The sequence below is a fragment of the Ursus americanus genome, chromosome 2 (genome assembly GCF_024610735.1).
Source record: "Ursus americanus isolate L20-20 chromosome 2, mUrsAme1.1.p, whole genome shotgun sequence".
NCBI classification, from domain to species: Eukaryota; Metazoa; Chordata; class Mammalia; order Carnivora; family Ursidae; genus Ursus; species Ursus americanus.
Window position 1 is genome coordinate 64386668 of NC_142128.1, and position 20956 is coordinate 64407623.

At 35.6% G+C, this 20956-nt stretch overlaps 1 protein-coding gene across 1 annotated transcript in view; it reads right to left on the reverse strand.

Annotated features, from left to right (window-relative positions):
• KCNT2 (potassium sodium-activated channel subfamily T member 2) overlaps positions 1 to 20956 on the reverse strand; it is a 349439-nt gene that overhangs the window by 231577 nt on the left and 96906 nt on the right. Inside the window, exons 2-4 of the mRNA XM_045812805.2 lie at positions 20304 to 20383; positions 17617 to 17716; positions 1324 to 1372 (exon numbers count right to left, since the gene is read on the reverse strand). Of these exons, the coding sequence (XP_045668761.1) occupies positions 1324 to 1372; positions 17617 to 17716; positions 20304 to 20383 (229 nt within the window). The remainder of the gene's footprint in view (positions 1 to 1323; positions 1373 to 17616; positions 17717 to 20303; positions 20384 to 20956) is intronic.

Below are 20956 nucleotides of genomic sequence, written 5' to 3' on the forward strand. Positions count from 1 at the left end.
TCCATGCTTTTTTTTCTATAAGTAGTGTTAGAGGGTCTCTACAACATTTGGAGCATGGATTACTCAAAATCCTATTTGAAAATGAGCATTATTATTATTATTGTAAAATATCGTTAACAGATAAAAGCAATTTGAAGAGATCAAAATGTATTTCAAGGTCATATATGACTATTCTTAAAAATGTGTATCTTTAAATGTGTATCTCACATAAAGGAATCAAGCTAGAGATTAAAAGACTGCATTTTTAGTGAACACTTAAGTATTTGTAATTAATTACACTGTAATGCAAATCAGTACAAAAATAATAAAATGCAACTTGACTTCAAAAAAGTATGAAATATCCAGAGTAAAAACTTGATTTCATTGTTATGATCACAATGCACATAATTAAAATAATCCATTATACCATTTAAAATGTACAGACTTCACAATCCTCATGACTTCAAAATACAAACCAAACATTTGATTTTAAAATATTTTAAAGCTGTTTATAAACAGTGAGTTTTAGAGTCTTTCCATTATTTCCAAGATTCAACTGTCTTCCAATCTGTAATTTTTGACCTTTTTATCTTAGTGACTGTATTCTTTAAATAACTTTTACCTTTGAAAAATAACAGAAAATAAAAATATCTGTAGGAGAGAGACAAGAGTAGAGATGGGAACATGCAAAAAGTTTGCTGGGCATAAAATTCAACAGAAAAAAGGAACAAAGAAGAGCTATAGAGGACTCTAGGGAACACCCCAACAATATAATTCAGACATGTTCCCTCTCATATTTTCTTACTCTTTCCTCAGGACTCCTTCTCTGCCAGAACATACTTTTTGTTTTATTAACAAAATTATCTGTTTAGGGACCAAGCTCTTGCTATTGGTACTATGAGTCGTTCATTCACTTGTTTATGCATTTAATAATTATTTATTGAGATTCTACCTTGTTCCAGACACTGCAGATATAAAGTAAAAGAGCAAACATGGTTATGGGCTTTTGATTAATTTTTCAAGGATTACAGAAGATGAATACCTAGAGTCATTTGGGGAACTTGTGTTGCCTCAACACACTGGTTTACTCTGTTTTTCTCCACACCCTCAAAAGCTTTCTGAAGTCTAATCCTGATCCGAAGGAAATTCTCAAAAGGTAGATTGCAGGGCTGAGGCAAACATGAAGATAAGGGGAAAAAAAAGTTTGTCTAAAACGTGCATCAGGATTAATTAGGCAATAAAACAAACTCATTTTTAATATCAACAGTTTTCTCTCCAATAGTATTTCTCTGTGAAATATGAATAAATCCAGAATTAGAAGGATAAAACAAAATTGTACATAACCTGTAAGCCCCATAAAGGTAGACTTCTGTTCACCCAAAAGATATGAGACCTATAAAAAAAAGATAAGGTATTAGTTTTAAAAACATGAAAACCGCATTCATTTTAAATTTTGATTGAAGTTGGAAATATTTAAATAATGCTGCATTAAAAGGCAATAAAATATCAAAATTAAAATTAGAAAAACTTTATATTGTTTCAGTTTTCTTTTTGATAATATTCGCTTCTATTCCAGGAATAGAAAATGGTTTATTTCCAAACCCTTTCTAATTTCGTTTTTATTCTCATGTTAATAAGGAAAGAAAAGATAACGGGCCCTTATCTAAAGAGTGATTATGGCAAGGTAGAAAAACTTCAAACCCTTTACTAGTCAATTCTTCATTGAAAAGTCACTTAAAGGTCTTCTATAAACTCAAAGATTTTGTTATTTTTAACACTGTTAATATTTTGGCAATACAAAGTCAACAGTATAAATAATCGGAATACAGTGAGTAGCTCATAGAACACATTAATATTTCAGATTTGGGTTTGTATAAAACATTATACTACCAAGAAAATCTGTGACTAAGGTTAGTATAAAACATTAGGCAGGACAAAGAGTGACTGTCCTTAAATATCTCCTAAAAATCTTATCATCCCTGATGTTAAAAATTCTTTATACTTTGCAAAAAACACCATACATTTCCAATGGAGGCACTTGTTACAATTTTTTTTAAGTACGCTCCATGCCAACGTGGGGTTAAACTTACTACCCCAAGGTCAAGTCACATGCTATCCTGACTGCCCCCATTAGTTTTAATTTTTAACTCTTTATACCGTACCATTGCCTACATTATTTTGTGCATAGCTGATTCAAATGAGAGGTCATTCACAGCAATATAAGATGAGAATAGTATATCATGATGCCCAAAAAATGCAAACAAACAAACAAAAATACAAGACAGAACAAAGCCTTGTCACTCTTTATCGTAATGAAGTATGAGAAGAATCCCATAAATATCAAGTGTATTTTTAGATCTTAGTTATTTCCTTTCGGCAGTACATTAAATAATAACAAAGAGCAATAAACTTTCTAAAATTCTAGTTTTAAAAAGAATTGTAAACTTTAAAATAATATTCAAAGAATACTACCTACTACCTTAAACTGAAGTACTGTGTAATTCCAGAATGTCACAACTACCTAGACAACTGATCTCTTCAATTGCTCCAAACCAAACCTCTGACCTTTCTTTCAAAAACTGGTCCTTTCTATTTTGCACCTCTCAGCAAATGGCACCAAATCCCACCATGTCTGGTTACCCAAAAACTTAGGCATCATCTTAGATTCTTTCCTCTCCTGTATTTGCAAATACTTAATGCATTAGTCATCAAACCTTTTCAATTCTTTCAACCAAATAACTGTGGACTGCTTCTACCTCTCTTTGTCCCTAAAACCACACAACCTACCTCAACTAAACTACCATTTTTTGCAAATGGGATTCTTGTAAAAGCCTACCAACTAGGAAACTACTTTTTGCCTTCTACATTTTTCCTCCAAATTACAACTACAGAGATTCTTTCTAAATGTGATTTAAATCACATCCCCCCACTGTGTATTGACACTACACTTTCGTTAGGATAGGCATTCTTAAACTTACTCAGTTGTGACATGATCCTTCCTATCTCAGCCTTTTCTACATGATCTCTTCCCTTATCATAGAGCTCTCAGCTCAACTCTCTTTCTAGGAAACCTTCACTGAAGCTGCCACTTGATCAATGGAGTCAACTAATCTCTTAGGCGCACTCACCACACCTTTTCTGCAGTTTATGTCAGTTATAACTTTACATTTATTTGCATATGTATTTCTGTAATAGTTGTCTTATCATTAAACTGCAAGTTTCCCTAAGATGAAACAGTATGTCTAGTTTACTCACCATTATAGTCCCAATGTCTTTGTGAGTACAAACCTATAGTAAGTTAGGCATTCAATATAAACAAACGGATGGTGCCATGAAGGCAAAAATATGGCTGATGAGTTCAGCAACACTGTCCTTTCCAAATACATCTCTTATATTCTCAGCGACAAGATATGTAAGAATGAAGAGAGATATGGACATTTTTCATAGATAAAAACGATGTGCTACAAAAACTACTAAATAAGTAAATAGCAATATCTGGAAAATTATAAAATAGTGAATCAGAAGTTTAACAGCATTTTCAAAGAGAAATTATACTTAACATGGAGGTGCTAAAGCTAGTTATCAAACAAATAGCATTTTCTTTGAACTGGGATGTTATTTTACTTTGATAGGTCTTGAAATACTAGGTGTTTAAATTTAAATAAGACTTTGAAGAAAAGCCTTTTCTTAGACAAGGCTATGTCATCTGAAACAGTTTCGTAATCCTTAAAAAACATTTCTGCAAAACTCTAAAATATAAATTGCAGCGTGAAGTTAGCTCTCCAATGGAAAGTCATCTTTTCCACCAATTGACTAAGTACTAAATTGGATAAATACATAGAAGAATAACGTATAAATTTTAGTAAAATGCTAGTGCCCAAACACTTCTTCATAAAATGAACTTGTCATGAAAAGAGAATGTAGGATCTGATCTGCACATTTCTAGATCATCTCCAAAACAAATGAAAGGGAAAACAGAAACTGGCACCAGACCATAATTCCAAATGCAGTTTCAATCCCACTGACAAAAAAGCATTAAGAGGAAAGGAATATCGATACAGGAATATTTACTATAGCAGGAAAGGAAGTGGAAGAGAATTAAAGTAGCCTCATCATCAACAATAGAAATAATATGAAAATGAGAAAAAAATCATTGAAAAGACAATGCTTATAATATTGACCTAACTACATCAGTATGAGCATGTTATGTACATTTATTTACACAGAGAGAATTTAAAAAAGATTGGTCATCAAAATACTGAAAGTACTTATTTCCAGATGTTGATATTTTAGGTAATTTTTACTTCTTTTCCTTGCATAGGTATTTATATAGTAATAATCATAAACCAACTCTAAAATACTGGAAAATAAGTTTCACTATTGTTCATTATAAAAATAAAACAACAAAAGCAAACATAAAAACAAAATGTATGGGATTTGATTTTTCAGACTGAACTAGGTTTATAGATGAAATCCATCTTTGAGGCATCATTATGAAAACTGGAAGAACCATATCAAATCATGGAAGTTATGGCAAAAGTTAAATATAGAAAGTTAGTGACCTGTAGCTTCAGCCACTTTTCACAGCATGCTTATTTATGGCTTCTCCAAAAGGTAAGAACATAGCTGCTAAAAAATGTCCGAGAGCTTTAGCAACTGAGGCAGAAGTCCAGGGGTGAATATGTTAACCAGAAGAATAAAGCATTTGTTAAATACATGAAAGTCATAAGGTCAATATGTGGGAATTAATTCATATGAAAGGACCTGTGACTCACAAATTCGAGATGAATGCAGATTGGTAGCTCTCCAAGAAAACAAATGCAGCTTGTATTGTATTAACAAAAGTATAATACCCTAAACCATGGTGGAATTGATAAAACTCTCCTAACCATAACAAATACTGAGAACTGAGTACTAGGTATGGTACAAGGCCCACAGCTCAAAGACATATAAAATTTAATGTGTGTCCAATGGGGCATCTGGGTGGCTCAGTGGGTTAAGCATCTGCCTTTGGATCAGGGCATGATCCCAGGGTCCTGGGATCAAGCCCCGTCGGGCTCCCCGCTGAGCAGGAATCTGCTTCTCCCTCTCCCTCTGCCCCTCCACTCCGCTCATACTCTCTCTCTCTTTCCCTGTCTCAAATAAATAAATAAAATCTTAAAAAAAAAATTAGTGTGTGTCTGAAACCAAAAAGACCATGGTACTGACACATAGTAGAGTCTTGACAGTATATTAGGAAGATTTTTCAGTAACTGATTCCTTTCAAAAGACTAGCTATGCTTCATACCAGGTTAGACAGCCAACTGTGAGAGGTACTGCAGGAAGGAGTAAATGCTGACTCTGAGAGACTGGACTTTAAGAGTCTTTCCATCACATGTGCACTGGCTGAAGCTTTCTATCAACACTCCTCTCCCCTCTCCATGGTATAGAGTTGAGTACAAAAAGGCACTCTTCAGCCAAAGGCTACATTTCTCAGCCTTTCTGTGAAAGTATGGTGATATGACTGATTCTCACATGAGATCTGAGAATAAAATGCAAGTAAAAGTGATGCTTGTCATTTGTTGCCAATAATTTCAAGAAGTATATATATATACCTTCTCCATGATCTCTTTACCTTTCCCAAAGCTGTTTGCACAGGATGCTTAGGTCTTAGCACAGACACACAAAATAAAAGTGGTTTTCATACATAATAATGTGCTTACCATGTTACAGAGTGTGTGCGTGCATGTACATGTAAATCATCAAATAAAGAAAAGATCTACAGGAAGAACACCAGCATTAGACTCTAGTAAACAAAAAAAATTCTTTTGAATTTTTGATATTATATGTTAGAGCACATGGTACTACTTTAATCTATACTACAGCCAATATATGTGAAAAAAAGGTCTACATTATAACATTCCTTCCGATTGGTCATCAAATATTGAAAAGATATTGTGGGGGTGCCTGTGTGGCTGAGTCAGTTAAGCGTCTGACTTCCATTCAGGTCATGATCTCGGGATCCCAGGGTCAGTGGAGCCCCAGGTCCCTTGGGCTCTGTGCTCAGCAGGGAGTCTGCTTCTCCCTCCCCCCACTTGTGCATGCATGCACGCTCTCTCCCTGAAAGAAAGAAAGAAAAGAAAGAAAGAAAGAAAGAAAGAAAGAAAGAAAGAAAGAAAGAGAATCTTTAAAAATATATATATACATAAATAAAAGATATTGTCAAAATTAATTTCTTCTTTTAATAGCTATTACCTAAAGAAGAAATAATCTTTAAAATGTGAATGTTACCTGAACATATTTGTTGCTCTATTAGGCACTGATTTTCAATGTAAATCCAAATACCATACAATATAAGCACATTTGTGTGCTTCTTACCTTGCCTCTATCACTTGATGTTAAAAACTAATAATCACTTCCGCAATTTTTAAAGTGCAAGGGGATACATTCGTTTTGACACACAGTGAAGCACCGGCAAGCAATGAGTCAATGCTGATGGCTCATCTCTCAATGAAATTCATAAGCAAAATGCCAGAGGTGTGTTTCCTTTGCTAATTCCTTTAAATCATTTACTACAAACTGTGTGTTCATCAGAGTTTGTCATTTGTGCAATTTCATACATTAACAGTAATATTATTTTCGTATCCTCGGTTTGTCCATACTTGCAACATTTTCCTATCAGTTTTGACTTTAAAGGGACTTAAAAATAAAGCAAAGCAGCACAAAATATCCACAGCTTTATTATTTCAGAAGCTCTAATTAAATAAATCTCTTTGCTGAATTAGCCTCATTATTTTAAAATAGAGCCTGTGCCCATAAAGGCCACTTCTGTTTTTCATTAACCAATACTGCATTGACAATGGGAACTGAACAGAACATTGTATTCAAAATGGAGCCATAAGTTATGTTGTTATGTTTTTTAATTGCAGTAATCTGGTTTTTCAAATGTATATCCTCTATAATTATGGCTAAATATTCTCAGTAATATGACATAGAAGTTAATTGTAGGAAAATTTATTCCTCTTAATGTTTTTCAAATAATATAATTTTACTCTGCCATCATCCCCCAATGCCCTTTCACCCTTAGAGAAACTCTATCATGTCTCATTTTATGATTTTCAGGTCTCTCCAATGTATGTTTTATTTATAAATCACCAAGTTTTAATAACCATTCTCGTATGTGTTTAGAAAGAAGTGTAGCATGAACCATTTTTAATAATACATAGACAGAAAAATGTAATAAATGTAATATGCACTGGCATCTCTTGCCAGTGGTCTTCAATCATCTTGATTGTGCAACACTATCAATAAATATAATTTCGTTAATTCAATAGCATTCCCTGACCCACCAAGTCCTACCCGACGTATGAGAGCTACAGAGGCAAATAGAACATGGTCCGTGCCCTCCATAAGCATATACAGAGAACAGAGAAGTAAATAGTAAAATCAAGGGCAATGTGTTCAGTGTTGGGACAGAAGTATGCAGGGGAGGCTCAGAAATTAGGCTATAATCATGATGTCAGGTAAGAATTTCAGATAAGTTATTATCCAAGAAATTGTTACCCTGAAAGTCTAGAAGTCCTGAGGCAAGTTAAAAAAGGAGTGGGTAGTGAGGAACAAGAATGGAAAACAGAGATCCAAGAAGACAGAACAGACTATTCCAAGGCCCAGAGACAATGGAGAGCAGAATATGTGTAAGTGGCTTCTGGTAGGTCGCAATGCCTGGACGGCAGGTTGGTGAGGTGAAGTACGCAGACGTCAGATTGTAAAGGACCTCATTTATTCAGTTATTCACTCACTCATTTAATAAAGTAGTACTGAGTACTGAATTTGTGCCAGGCTCTGAGGATTCAGACAACAACGTGTGCCCTCATAGGATAGCCACTGCAATCACCACGGAATACACAGAAAACAAAACAAACAAGTAAAGTATGTACAATATACAAAAGAGATAAAGGCAATGGAGAAAAGTTAAAAGGGAAAAGAAAAAAGTATTCAGAGTCTTGTGAGGAGAATACAATTTTAAACAGGATATTTAGGTAAAGCTTCACTGAAAATACAATTTTGAGTAAGATCTGAGGAAGTGTGCCTTATGTTATCTGATGGAAGAGAATTCCAGACAGAGGGAACAGCAGGTATGAAGGCCCTGAGCCAGGATTGTGGCTGATATATTCCAGAAACAGAGAAGAGGCCAATGTGGCTGGAGCAAAATGGGTAGGGGATGAAGAGGAGGAGGTGAAGTTACAGAGAAAAAGGACTTCTCACAGGCCATGGCAAGCACTACAGCATTCAGAGCACAGTCATGTAAAGATCTGACTTAGACTTTAAAAGAATACTGGCTGCTATATTAAGAATAAACCAAAGGGGAGCAAAGGCAGAATTAGCAGGACTAATTAGGAGGGCTACTGCAGTACCCAGGTGACAGAAGGTGGCTTGTGCCAGGATGGCAGCATTGAGAAGTTGTTGTATGCTGGATATATCTTGAAAGTAGAAATGACAGAATTTTCTAAGGGGTTTGCATATGCTGCAGAGTGTGAGACCAAAAGAGAAGTTAAGAATAACTCTAAAGCATTTGGCCTGAGCAACTGTTAGGTTGGAATTTGGTTCAGCTGAAATGTGGAAAGCTGAGAGTAGAGCAGGGTTGGGGGAAGGACAGAGTTGTCGCATGTTGAGACGTGGAAGAGCACAGAAGAAGCAGAGTGGAACATGGCAAGTTTGAAATGCCTATTAAACATCACAGTAGAGAGGATGAATATGCAATTCAAATGGGGGAAATGGGAAGGTGCCGGCTTCTTGTGGTCAATGACTTAAACAGGGATGAAAGGCACATAAAGATTAGAGCTGGGGTGTCTGGGTGGCTTACTTGGTTAAACAGCCGACTCTTGGTTTTGGCTCAGGTCATGATCTCAGGGTCCTGGGATTCCCACGTCTGACTCCACTCTCAGCAAGGAGTCTGCTGGAGATTCTCTCTCTCTCTCCCACTCCCTCTGCCCCTCCCGCTGCTCGTGCTTGCTCTCTCTCAAATAAATACATAAATAAATCTTTTTTTAAAAAAAAGATTAGTGCTGAAGGCCTCAGAGCAAAGGGCAAATATGAAAAAATTCTGCTTCTCTATATGTAAGGTACGAATAATAAAATTAAGTGCCTACTGAAGAAAATAGCATAAATAAAACAACTAGTCCAATGCCAGAAAATAGCAAGAGCTCCAAAATATTCAACCTTTCACAGGCTGAACATTCCCTGAGGGTAGTGAATGTTCCTTTTCCTAGTTATATCTTGACTCATAGCAATATAAATACATGCCAAGTATTCACTAAAGATATAGCAAAATAGCCAAAATTATATTTCATTAAGTGAATTAAAACTTTATAAAGAATTATCACATAAATTATTACACAATAAAATTTCACTTTTTAACCTTTAACCCTTTAATAAATACAGAATAATTTTCACTGTCTAAACAAGCTGAAGAGTAACCAATTCATTTAAATGTATATTATGCCATCACTTTCCATTTTACTTTGATCTTTTTTATTTCTTAATTTTCTTAGGGCAAACCTCCACATGCAAAAATAACTACAAAAGTTAGCCATCAAATTTGTCTTCTGCTTTGAAAATTATTTTAAATTTAGTAGGCTGGACAGGACCCCAAGTTAGTGATGAGTTAAAAATTATTACACAGCCAGTTTCATTACCAATTACTTCCACCAAAAGATAGAACCTAAAATGGCAAGTGTATAAATGAACAGAAATGCAATTTAATAAAAGAAACATGATAATGAATGTAAAAATAAGTTAAAATAAGTCAATAAGTCATTTAACTCAAATAAGATAAAGAGCTAAACAAGCTAAATCTGAGACTTAAGATAGTCGTGCATCCCAATAAATGCTGGAGTATTTCAAGAGAACAACTAGATTTTTGTTGTTGTTGTTTTGTTTTGGGTTTTGATTTTTGGTTATTTTTAGATTCCACATATCATTTTCTAACTTATTTCACTAGCAAAATGCCTTCAAGGAATCTTTAAAAAAAAGAAAAAAGAAAAAAAAGATAACATCCAGTATACCTGGAAATACTTAAAAAGGTGGTATACAAAAGAGTAAACCTTTTTGGAGTATATGCAAATCAAGAACAGAAAGGTATGTGGGTCTTTAATGAGATCAACCCCATATTAAACAATTACTTAGAGTACTTTGCTTGGGAATAAAAATTATATGGGTTGGTGTTCAGTATAAGCATTTGATAAAGTAGATAATAAAAGAAGAGATGTTTATTTTTTTTAAAGAGGACTATTTTTCCTTTTTTTTAAAAGTTTATTTATTTATTTAAATATTCTCTATACACAGCATGGGCCTCAAACTCATGACCCCGAGATCAACAGTTGCATGCTCTTCTGACTTAGCCACCCAGATACCACAAGGAGAGATGTTTAAAAAAGAACTTAACAAGGATTAAGTTCATTTATTAACTCAAAGCCAGATCAATTTAATTGTGACGAACTCCTAAAACATTTTTAAGAAAGTGAATTCCATAGACCATCCCTTAAAATTATAATACAAAGGGCAGGAGTTAAGACAGTGGAGAAGTAGAGGGACCCAGGCTTTCCTCCTTCCTTGACCACAGGTATATTGATGTCAGATCACTTGGAACACCCAGGAAATCCATCCTAGGAGTGAGAGAAGTTGGTCACAGTTAAAGGGAGACACAATTGGTCACAGTTGGAGGGAGACAGTGTGCCAAGTGCAAGGTGCGTGCAAGTGAATTGGGTGAGAGAAAAACTGCAGTGCCACAGAGGGGAGGGAACCCTTTCTGCGGAGAGAGAAAAGAGAGAGAAACAGAGAGGGATTGAGAGTGCAACATTGAGTCTGCTAAGACGAAAACCTCTCTGGACCATAGACTGGAAGCGGGGGTACTGAGTGTCACAGCTTTTTTGTAAACAGCATGTGGAGCTCAAACTCAGGTTGTGGAAGTGCACGACTTATGCTAGAGTGAAGCTGTGGAGTGCACTTCTGGGAAAAGGAGGGCACTGGCCCAAGAGCACACAACATGGTGTAGGGATTTCCTGGGTCCCACTGGGAGATAACATTCCCCTTCCTGGAGTACATTTGGAAGAAGGTATGTTGCCTTTCCAAGGTCAAAACACCCTGCAGGCACCAGCAAACAGCCTTTCATAGGCAGGGGACAGAGCGCATGCAGATGGTGGATAATCTGGTATCTGCTTTTCCCTGTGCTACACCAGAGATTCTGCATAATGTGGGACTGTTTTTCTGGGACAAAGGACGCCAGACACAGCATGACAAGTTTCTACACTGGAGGTGGGGGGGTGGGTCCCCACAACACCAGGTCCTTTAAGATTTGAAGTTTTGAATCCAGCCATGAACCAAAGACAAAATGCAGGAGAGCTGTGGAATTAGGCACAGACCTCACTACTCTGTGAGCGCTTTCTGAACAGCAGGGAGTGTGGGATCCCTTGTCTGGGACAAGAGAGTTACATGGCACCACAATCCCCCTCACCACCAACAAGTGGAACTATAGAGAGCAACACAATGGCCCCCAGTGGAGGCGGGGCATGCTTATACCAAACCCTGCCCCCCTGTGCCTGACAAATGCATATTTCCTGGGGTAGGTCTGACTCTGAGCCAGTGCAGCAGACCTCTCCCCAAGAATACCACCCACCACAGGCAGCACCCCACATACACCAAGTCTACTGATCATAGAGTGCTTCAAAGCATCACCTGTTCTGGTGGAATTAGGGCCAGGCCTTACTTTTTTTTTCCCCCCTTTGGAATCATGCTTATAGTTTTTTGTTCATTTGTTAGTAGTTTTTTTTTTTTTAATTTCCTTTTCTCTTTTTTTCCCCCCAGGCATTTTTTCTTTTTTTCTTTTTTCCAGATTTATGTTAACAAATCAAAGCACATCTAGCTAAATGTCCGAACACTATTCACAGCGAGCAAGGAGGAACTCCGCAGAGGACTGACCAGTGGGAAAGAGCAGACAAACCACAATAGCAGAGTGCACATGCATACACCAGAAACACTTCCTGAAGTGCCAGGCTGTGGACAGTGTATGACCCCTTTTTAATGTAGCATTGCAGTCAGGTGCAGGAAACATAACAAGCTTTCAAAACACACAAAAGATAGAAACTTAGCCAAAATGACAAGATGGAGGAATTCTCCCCAAAAGAAATGCCAAGAAGAAGTCACAGCCAGGGACTTGCTCAAAACAGATAGAAGCAATATATCTGAACATGTCACAACTTGTTACAAACAATAGTCACAAATTACTAGCTGGGCTTGAAAAAAAGCATAGAAGATACCAGAGAAATCCTTGCTGCAGAGATAATAGACCTAAAAAACACTCAGACTGAAATAAAAAATGCTGTAACTGAAATGCAGAACTGACTGAATATAATCACAATGAGGAAGGAAGAAGCACTGGAGAGAATAGGTGATACAGAAGATAAAACTATGGAAAATAATGAAGTTGAGGGGTGCCTGGGTGGCTCAGTCAGTTAAGTGCCTGTGTCCCAGTTAAGATCCCAGTGTCCCAGGATCAAGTCCCACATCAGACTCCTTGCTCAGTGGGGAGCCTGCTTCTTCCCCTGCCTGTTCTGCATGCTGCTCCCCCTGCTTGTGCTTTCTCTTTGACAAATAAATAAATAAAATCTTAAAAAAAAAATATCTGAAAAGAAGGAAAGAAAACTATTAGATCATGAAGGTATACTTAGGGAACTGAGATTCCATTAAGTGAAATAACATCCATATCATAGGAGCCCCAAAAGAAGAGCAAGAAAAGGGGGCAGAAGATTTACTTGAACAAATTATACCTGAGAACTTCCTTAATCTGGGGAAGGAAACAGGCATTCAAGTCCAAGATGCAGAGAGAACTCTCCTCAAAATAACAAAAACAGGTCAACATCATGGATATCATAGTGAAACTTGCAAAATACAAAGATAAAGAGAGAATTCTGAAAGAAGCTAGGGACAAAAGGTCCTTATCCTACAAAGGAAGACACATAAAGTTAGCAGAAGACTTGTCCACTGAAACTTGACAGGCCAGAAGAAAGCGGCAGGAAATTTTCAACGTACTAAATGGGAAAAATATGCAACCAAGAATACTTTATCCAGCAAGGCTGTCATTCAGAATAGAAGGAGAGATAAAGAGTTTCCAAGACAAGCAAAAAACTAAAGGAGTTCGTGAACACTAAACTAGCTCTGCAAGAAATATTAAAGGGGACACTTTGAGTGGGAAAGAGAGTCCAAAAGCAACAAAGAATAGAAAGGAATAGAGACAATCTACAGGAACACTGACTTTACAGGTAACACAATGGCATTAAATTCATATCTTTCAATAATTACTCTGACTGTAAATGGACTAAAAGCTCTAATCAAAAGGCATACGGTATCAGAATGCATAAAAAATAAAATAAGACCCATCAATACGCTGCTTAAAAGAGACTCATTTTAGACCAAAGATACTTCCAGATTGAAAGTGAGGGGATGGAGAAATATTTATCATGCCAATGGACATCAAAAGAAAGCTGTAGTAGCCGTACTTATGCCAGAAAAAACTAGGTTTTAAACCAAAGACTAATAAGAGATGAAGATGGACACTATATCATGAAAAGGGGGTCTATCCAACAAGATCTAAGAATTGTAAATATTTATGCCCCTAAATTGGGAGTAGCCAAATAAATAGTCAATTAATATCAAACTTAAAGAAACTCATTGATAATAATACTGTAATAGTAGAGGATTTTAACACCTCACTCACAGCAATGGACAGATCATCTAAGCAGAAGATCAACAAAAAAACAATGACACACTGGACCAGATGGACTTAACAGATATATTTGGAGCATTTCACTGTAAAGCAGCAGAATACACATTCTTTTCTAATGCATGGAACATTCTCTAGAACAGATCACATACTAGGTCACAAATCAGGCCTTAACCACTACAAAAAGACTGAGATCATACCATGCATGTTTTCAGACCACCTGGCTATGAAACTTGAAGTCAACCATAAGAAAAAATTTGGAAAGACCACAAATACATGGAGGTTAAAGAACATCCTACTAAATAATGAATGTGTCAACCAGGAAATTAAAGAAAAATTTTAAAAAATACATGTAAGCCAATGAAAATGAAAACATTACAGTTCAAAACATTGGGATGCAGCAAAGGCAGTCCTAAGAGGTAAGTATAAAACAATACATGCCTTCCTCAAGAAACAAGAAAATTCTCAATTACGCAACCCAAACTTTTATCTAAAGGAGCTGGGAAAACAATAGCAAATAAAGTCTAAATCCAGCAGAAGAAGAGAAATAATAAAGATTAATGATATAGAAATCAAAAAAACAGTAGAATAGATCAACAAAACTAGGAGCTGGTTCTTTAAAAGAACTAACAAAAGATAAACGCCATAGGGCGCCTGGGTAGCACAGTCGTTAAGCGTCTGCCTTTGGCTCGGGGCGTGATCCCGGAGTCCAGGGATCGAGTCCCACATCGGGCTCCTCCGCTGGGAGCCTACTTCTCCCTCTCCCACTCCCCTGCTGTGTTCCCTCTCTCGCTGGCTGTCTCTCTGTCACATAAATAAAAATAAAATAAAATAATAAAAAAAAGATAAACGCCAAGGCAGATTTAACAAAAAGAAAAGAGAAAGGACCCAAATAAATAAAATAATGACTGAAAGAGGAGATATCACAACCAACACCTCAGAAATACAATTATAACAGAATATTAGGAACAATTATACACCAACAAATCAGGCAATCTGGAAGAAAAGGATAGATTCCTAGAAACATATAAACTATCAAAACAGAATCAGAAAGAAAGAAAATCTGAACAGACCCATAACCAGCAAATAAATTGAATTAGTAATCAAAAATCTCCCAACAAACAAGAGTCCAGGACAGGATGCCTTCCCAGGGGAATTCTACCAAACATTTAAAGGAAACTTAATTCCTATTCTTCTGTTCCAAAACTGTTCCAAAAAATAGAAATGGAAGGAAAACTTCCAAACTCAATCTATGAGGCCAGCATTACCTTGATTCCAAAACCAGCACTAAAAAGGATAATTACAGATCAATATTCTTGATGAACATGGATGCAAAAATTCTCAACAAGATACTAGCTAATCGAATCCCATTGTACATTAAAAACATTAATCACCACGACCTGGTGGAATTTATTCCTGGGCTGCAAGGGTGGTTCAATATCCACAAATCAATCAAGGTGATACATCACATTAATAAAAGAAAGGATAAGAGCCGTATGATCTTCTCAATAGATGCAGAAAAAGCATTTGACAAAATACAACATCCTTTCTTGATAAAAATCCTCAAGAAAGTAAGGATAGAAGGAACATACCTCAAGGTCATAAAGGCCATATATGAAAGAACTCACAGCTAACACCATCCACAATGGGGGAAAATGGAGAACTTTACCTCTAAGGTCAGGAACAAAACAGGGATGTCCACTCTCACCACTGTTGTTCAACATAGTACTAGAACTCCTAACCTCAGCAATCAGACAACAAAAAGTAATAAAACGCATCCAAATTGGCAAGGAATAGGTCGAACTTTCACTCATCACACACAACATACCTTATGTAGAAAACCCAAAAGACTCCAACAAAAAATTTCTAGAACTAATAAAGGAATTCGGCAAAGTTGTAGGATATAAAATACCAACATGGAAATCTGTTACATTTCTATGCACCAATAATGAAACAGCAGAGAGAGAAATCAAGGAATCAATCTCATTTATAATTGCACCAAAAACCATAAGAAACCTAGATACCATAATAAACCTAACCAAAGAGGTAAAAGATCTGTACTCTAAAACTATAGAACACTTATGAAAGAAATTGAGGAAGACACAAGAAATGGAAAAACATTCCATGCTCATGGATTAGAAGAACAAACATTGTTAAAATGTTCATGCTACCCAAAGCAACCTACACATTCAACAATTCCTATCAAAGTAACACCAACATTTTTCACAGAGCTACAACAAACAATTCTAAAATTTGTATGGAACCGATAAAGACCCAAAACAGCCAAAGTAATGTTGAAAAAGAGAATCAACTCTGAAGGGATCACAATACTGCACTTCAAGCAATATTACAAAGCTGTAGTCATCAAGACAGTATGGTACTGGCACAAAAACAGACACAGAGATCAATGGAACAGAATAGAGAACCCAGAAATGAACTCACAACTATATGGTCAACTAATCTTTGACAAACCAGCAAAGAATATCCAATGGAAAAAAGACAGCCTCTTCAACAAATGTTGTTGGGAAATTGGTCAGCCACATGCAGAGGAATGAAACTGACCACCTTCTTAAACCATACACAAAAATAAATTGAAAATGAATGAAAAACCTAAATGTGAGACAGGAAACCATCAAAATCCTAGAGGAGAACACAGACAGCAAGTTCTTTGACTTTGGCCACAGCAACTTCTTGCTAGACACATCTTCAAAGGCAAGGGAAACAAAAGCAAAAATGAACTACTGGGATTTCATCAAGATAGAAAGCTCCTGCACAGCAAAGGAAACAATCAACAAAACTAAAAGGCAACAATGGGAGAAGATACTCACAAATAACATATCAGATAAAGGGGTAGTATTCAAAATCTATAAAGAACTCATCAAACTCAACACCCCAAAAACAAAAAATCCAGTCAAGAAATGGGAAGAAGACATGAACACACATTTCTCCAAAGAAGACATACAAATGACTAACAGACACATGAAAAAATGCTCAACATCACTCAGCATCAGGGAAATACAAATCAAAACCACAGTGAGATGAGCAATTGCACTACTAGGTATTTATCCAAACGATATACAAATAATGATTTAAAAGGGCTCATGCAACCAATGTTTATAGCAGCACTCTCCACAATAGACAAAATACGGAAATAGCCCAACTGTCCATTGACTAATGAACAGATAAATATATATATATATATATATATATATTCCACAATGGAATATTACACAGTTATCAAAAATAATGAAATCTTGTCATTTGCAATGATGTGGATGGAACTAGAGTATATTATGCTAAGTAAAGTAAGAGAAAGACTCATATGTGGAATTTAAGAAACAAAACAGATGAACATAGGTGAAGGAAAAGAAAAATTAGATAAAAATAGAGAAAGAGGGGCACGTGGGTAGCTCAGTCCTTTAACCATCTGAGTCTTGGTTTTGGTTCAGGTTATGATCTCAGGGTCATGAGATCAAGCCCCAGGATGGGCTCTGCACTCAGTGTAGGGTCTGCCTGAGACTCTATGTCTGTCTCTCTGTGCCCCTCCCTTCACTCTCTAAATAAATAAACTATTTAAAAAAAAAGAGAGAGAGAGGAAGGCAAACTATAAAAGACTCTTAACTATAGGGAACAAACTAAAGGTTGCTGGAGGGAGGGCAGGTTGGGGGATGGGGTAAATGGGTGATGGGCATTTAGGAGGGCACTTGTAATGAGCACTAGGTGTTGTATCAAGTGATGAATCACTAATACTACACTATATGTTAACTACCTTTAATTTAAATAAAATCTTGAAATAAAAATAAAAATAAATTAAATCAAATTATAATACAATTCAAAGTAATCAAAAGAATATTGTTGAAGTTTGGACAAAGACACCTTACCATTCATTTCCTTGTGAAGGGTTTTCTAGTAGCACTCGGATTATGTATAATAAGCAGCTTAATAATTTGAGAGAAAAATTGAATAGACGAATTCTTAGACCTTTAAACAAACAACAAAAATTTAATTTTTATTTGAACTTAGTTCATGAAGGACCAAAAAAATTGCTAAAAATAACAACTTTAAGTACAGAACTTAAATTGTTTTTAGAAACTACAATATCATAACTGTCTAAACTCTTAAATTTTAGGTAGATGAATTTTAATTAGCTAAATATTTAAACAAAAATTGACACTGACAGATTGTATGCACTAAAATGGCAGTGAATATTATACCCAAGAATAAATCTAGGTTTGAGCATTCAGAAGCCACAAAAATCATTTCCAATCAAGATTCAAATATGCTTAGAAGTATAAGCAATTTTTATATCCATGAATTTTGGAATAAATTTTAGCTAGCTAGAAAATCTAGCCACTTACAAATTCATCAGATAGTTTATAAATCTTTTACTTTCAGAACACCTTGTGGATTTGATTATAGAGAAATTATAATCATGTATATAATTATATATATATACACTCAACTAGTAATTATATAATTGTAGAAGAGTCATAATAGCATTTGCTGGAAAATACATGCATACACACACACTTTTTAGTTCGACCAGTTGAAACTTACTTTTTACTTTAGGCTGAACACCAATGAATTCTTAGATATTTGGGGGGTATTAAGACTGCCATGTATGTATCTATAAAACTGTGTAGGTCACAGTTATGCAGCCTATAATACTTGATGATGAAGAAGAGCAATTAACATTAAGCAAAATATGCCTAAAATCTGATTAATAGAAGCATTACCTTTCCTGTAATTATCAGGTGGTATTGGGTTCATGCATTATGAATAAAATTTTGAGAAAGGTCTTCTTATAATTATTATTTAATAAAATCTGGAAATGAAGTGTCATTTTTTTTACTCTGCTATATATGAGTGTACTTGAGGTAACATTTCTTAACAGTAAAAGGTTAATGCTTATTAATTGTATAATTTTCCCTAAGTTTCCTTATTAAAATGCTAGGTACATTTTATGGGTTAGCTTCTTTATAAATTCTTTTAAACTGTTAATGAAATTGCCCTGGTTTTATAGAACTGGTCTCCTCAAATGACTATTTAATCAAAGTTGGCTGCTGGTGAAGTATTCAAATAATACATCTATCTTTTCTGGCCTGGAAAGATAGCATTGTTAGTATTAAAATCAAGGAAACCTATTCAGATGATGTGGCCCCTTTAGGTAATACTTCTTGGTGGGACTTCCTTGGAAATTCTGAACAACCAGGTTGGAAAGGCATTAGCTATTATTGGCCTTAACTCTGCAGCTAACTTGCCATTAAGAATCTCTAACCAATGTGCCTTACATACTGAAACAGTCCCTATACTCAGTATTTGGATAAATTCCCACAACTCAGGCTTTTTTCTTTGAAACCTATAGAGATACAACTTAATCTAGACCACCCCAAGAAGATTCCAGTGTCAAAATTTAAAAAGAACAAAGTCTACATCAATCAATATAGACCTCTCCATTGTTTGTTGACATTTTAAGCAATGATCATATGAAAAATTGCATATTGACTCATTATATATGGCTTTTAAAAAATATGTGGTATTAGTTTTTGACTGTTTCCTTGGCTGTGCAGATGCAACATGGACGGGACTAGAGGAGATAATGCTAAGAGAAATAAGTCAAGCAGAGAAAGACAATTATCATATGGTTTCACTCATTTATGGAATGTAAGAAGTAGGAAAATCGGTAGGAGAAGAAAGGGAAGAAGAAGGGGGGGGTAAACAGAAGGGGGAATGAACCATGAGAGACTATGGACTCTGAGAAACAAACTGAGGGCTTCAGAGGGGAGGGCGTTGGGGGAATGGGATAGGCTGGTGATGGGTATTAAGGAGGGCACATATTGCATGGCGCACTGGGCATTATACACAAGTAATGAATCATGGAACTTTACATCAAAAACTAGGGATGTACTATATGGTGACTAACATAATATAATAAAAAAATATTATTATTAAAAAAAATATGTGGTATTATAGGGAGGCAACAAACATCACTGACACATCAGCCTTGCATGGTCAAGTCAGTGACTATACCAATTTCATGTCTTCTTGAAGTTGAAATGTTTCCCAAATTTATCTGATGAGAAAAATCAGTGGAGTGTGAAACTCAGCTGAGGCCTACACTTCCTGATTCAAAATCTCCAGAGAAGGATGCTAGTCATCTCTACATTTCAGAAAACCCTAGATGTTTCTTGCTATCAGGCGTGACTGGGAAACATTAAACTCTTCCTCAATAAATCAGACAATTATTCCCATTTGGTCAGAGCCTTCTCAGTATCCCTTAAAATAAGGCGACCCAGCATTTAAATTATTTTCCTCAATGTCTCAACAAATCCAGATGGTCCTCTCACAAGTCTACTTACTGATGTGGAATTTGGGGAACTATAGGTATTCAAAAATCCTACCACCACCACATGTAACATCTAGAGCTTTCTAAACTTTTACTGCCTGGCAGACAAGATTATCATATTCATTCTACATAAAAGATATTTTGCAAAAGGATTGCATGGCTGAATTTTTTTAGGCAAATATGTACAAACATATAGACAGGAGAATAAAATGAATGACTTACTTGATCTCTGGTTTTTGATAAAAAATAACTTTAATCTCTCTTTAAATGTATTTTCATTCATATAGAATTCAACTTGTACCCTGCAAGCAAAAGATAAAAATACAATTAATCTAAAAAAATTTATTTAATGTATTATATACTTTGAGCAAATCCCCACTACCAAAAATGAAAATTGAGTAAAAATACCGAATTTTTTGGAGAGAAGCAGTTACTTTCTAATTCTAAACACAGATTAAGTTCAAATATCATATATATTTAATTCTATTATTTATATTAGTGGATATAATGAGTGGTAGAGATAATTCAAAACAGCTATATGCATCTTTGGAATAATTTTGCATCAGTGTTTTCCCAAGTTTTTTCTCTGTCATTAGAATCAATTGGGTGTTGGAAGAATCCAGTTTGAACACCACCACCTGATAAGCTGCATCAGAATCTTAAGGGACCAGGCCTGAAAATCTATTTTTAAAAAGTCTTTCCCTCCATCATGAGCCTATTTGAGATACTGCATTATGGGACACTTTACCTATTTATTTATTTATTTATTTAGGCTCATATTAAAATATATGTGGATCAACAAAGGAGTATTAATGACAAGTAGAATGTTAAAGTAAACATAGATAGGTTATAAACCAGACAAAACAATTAAGGAG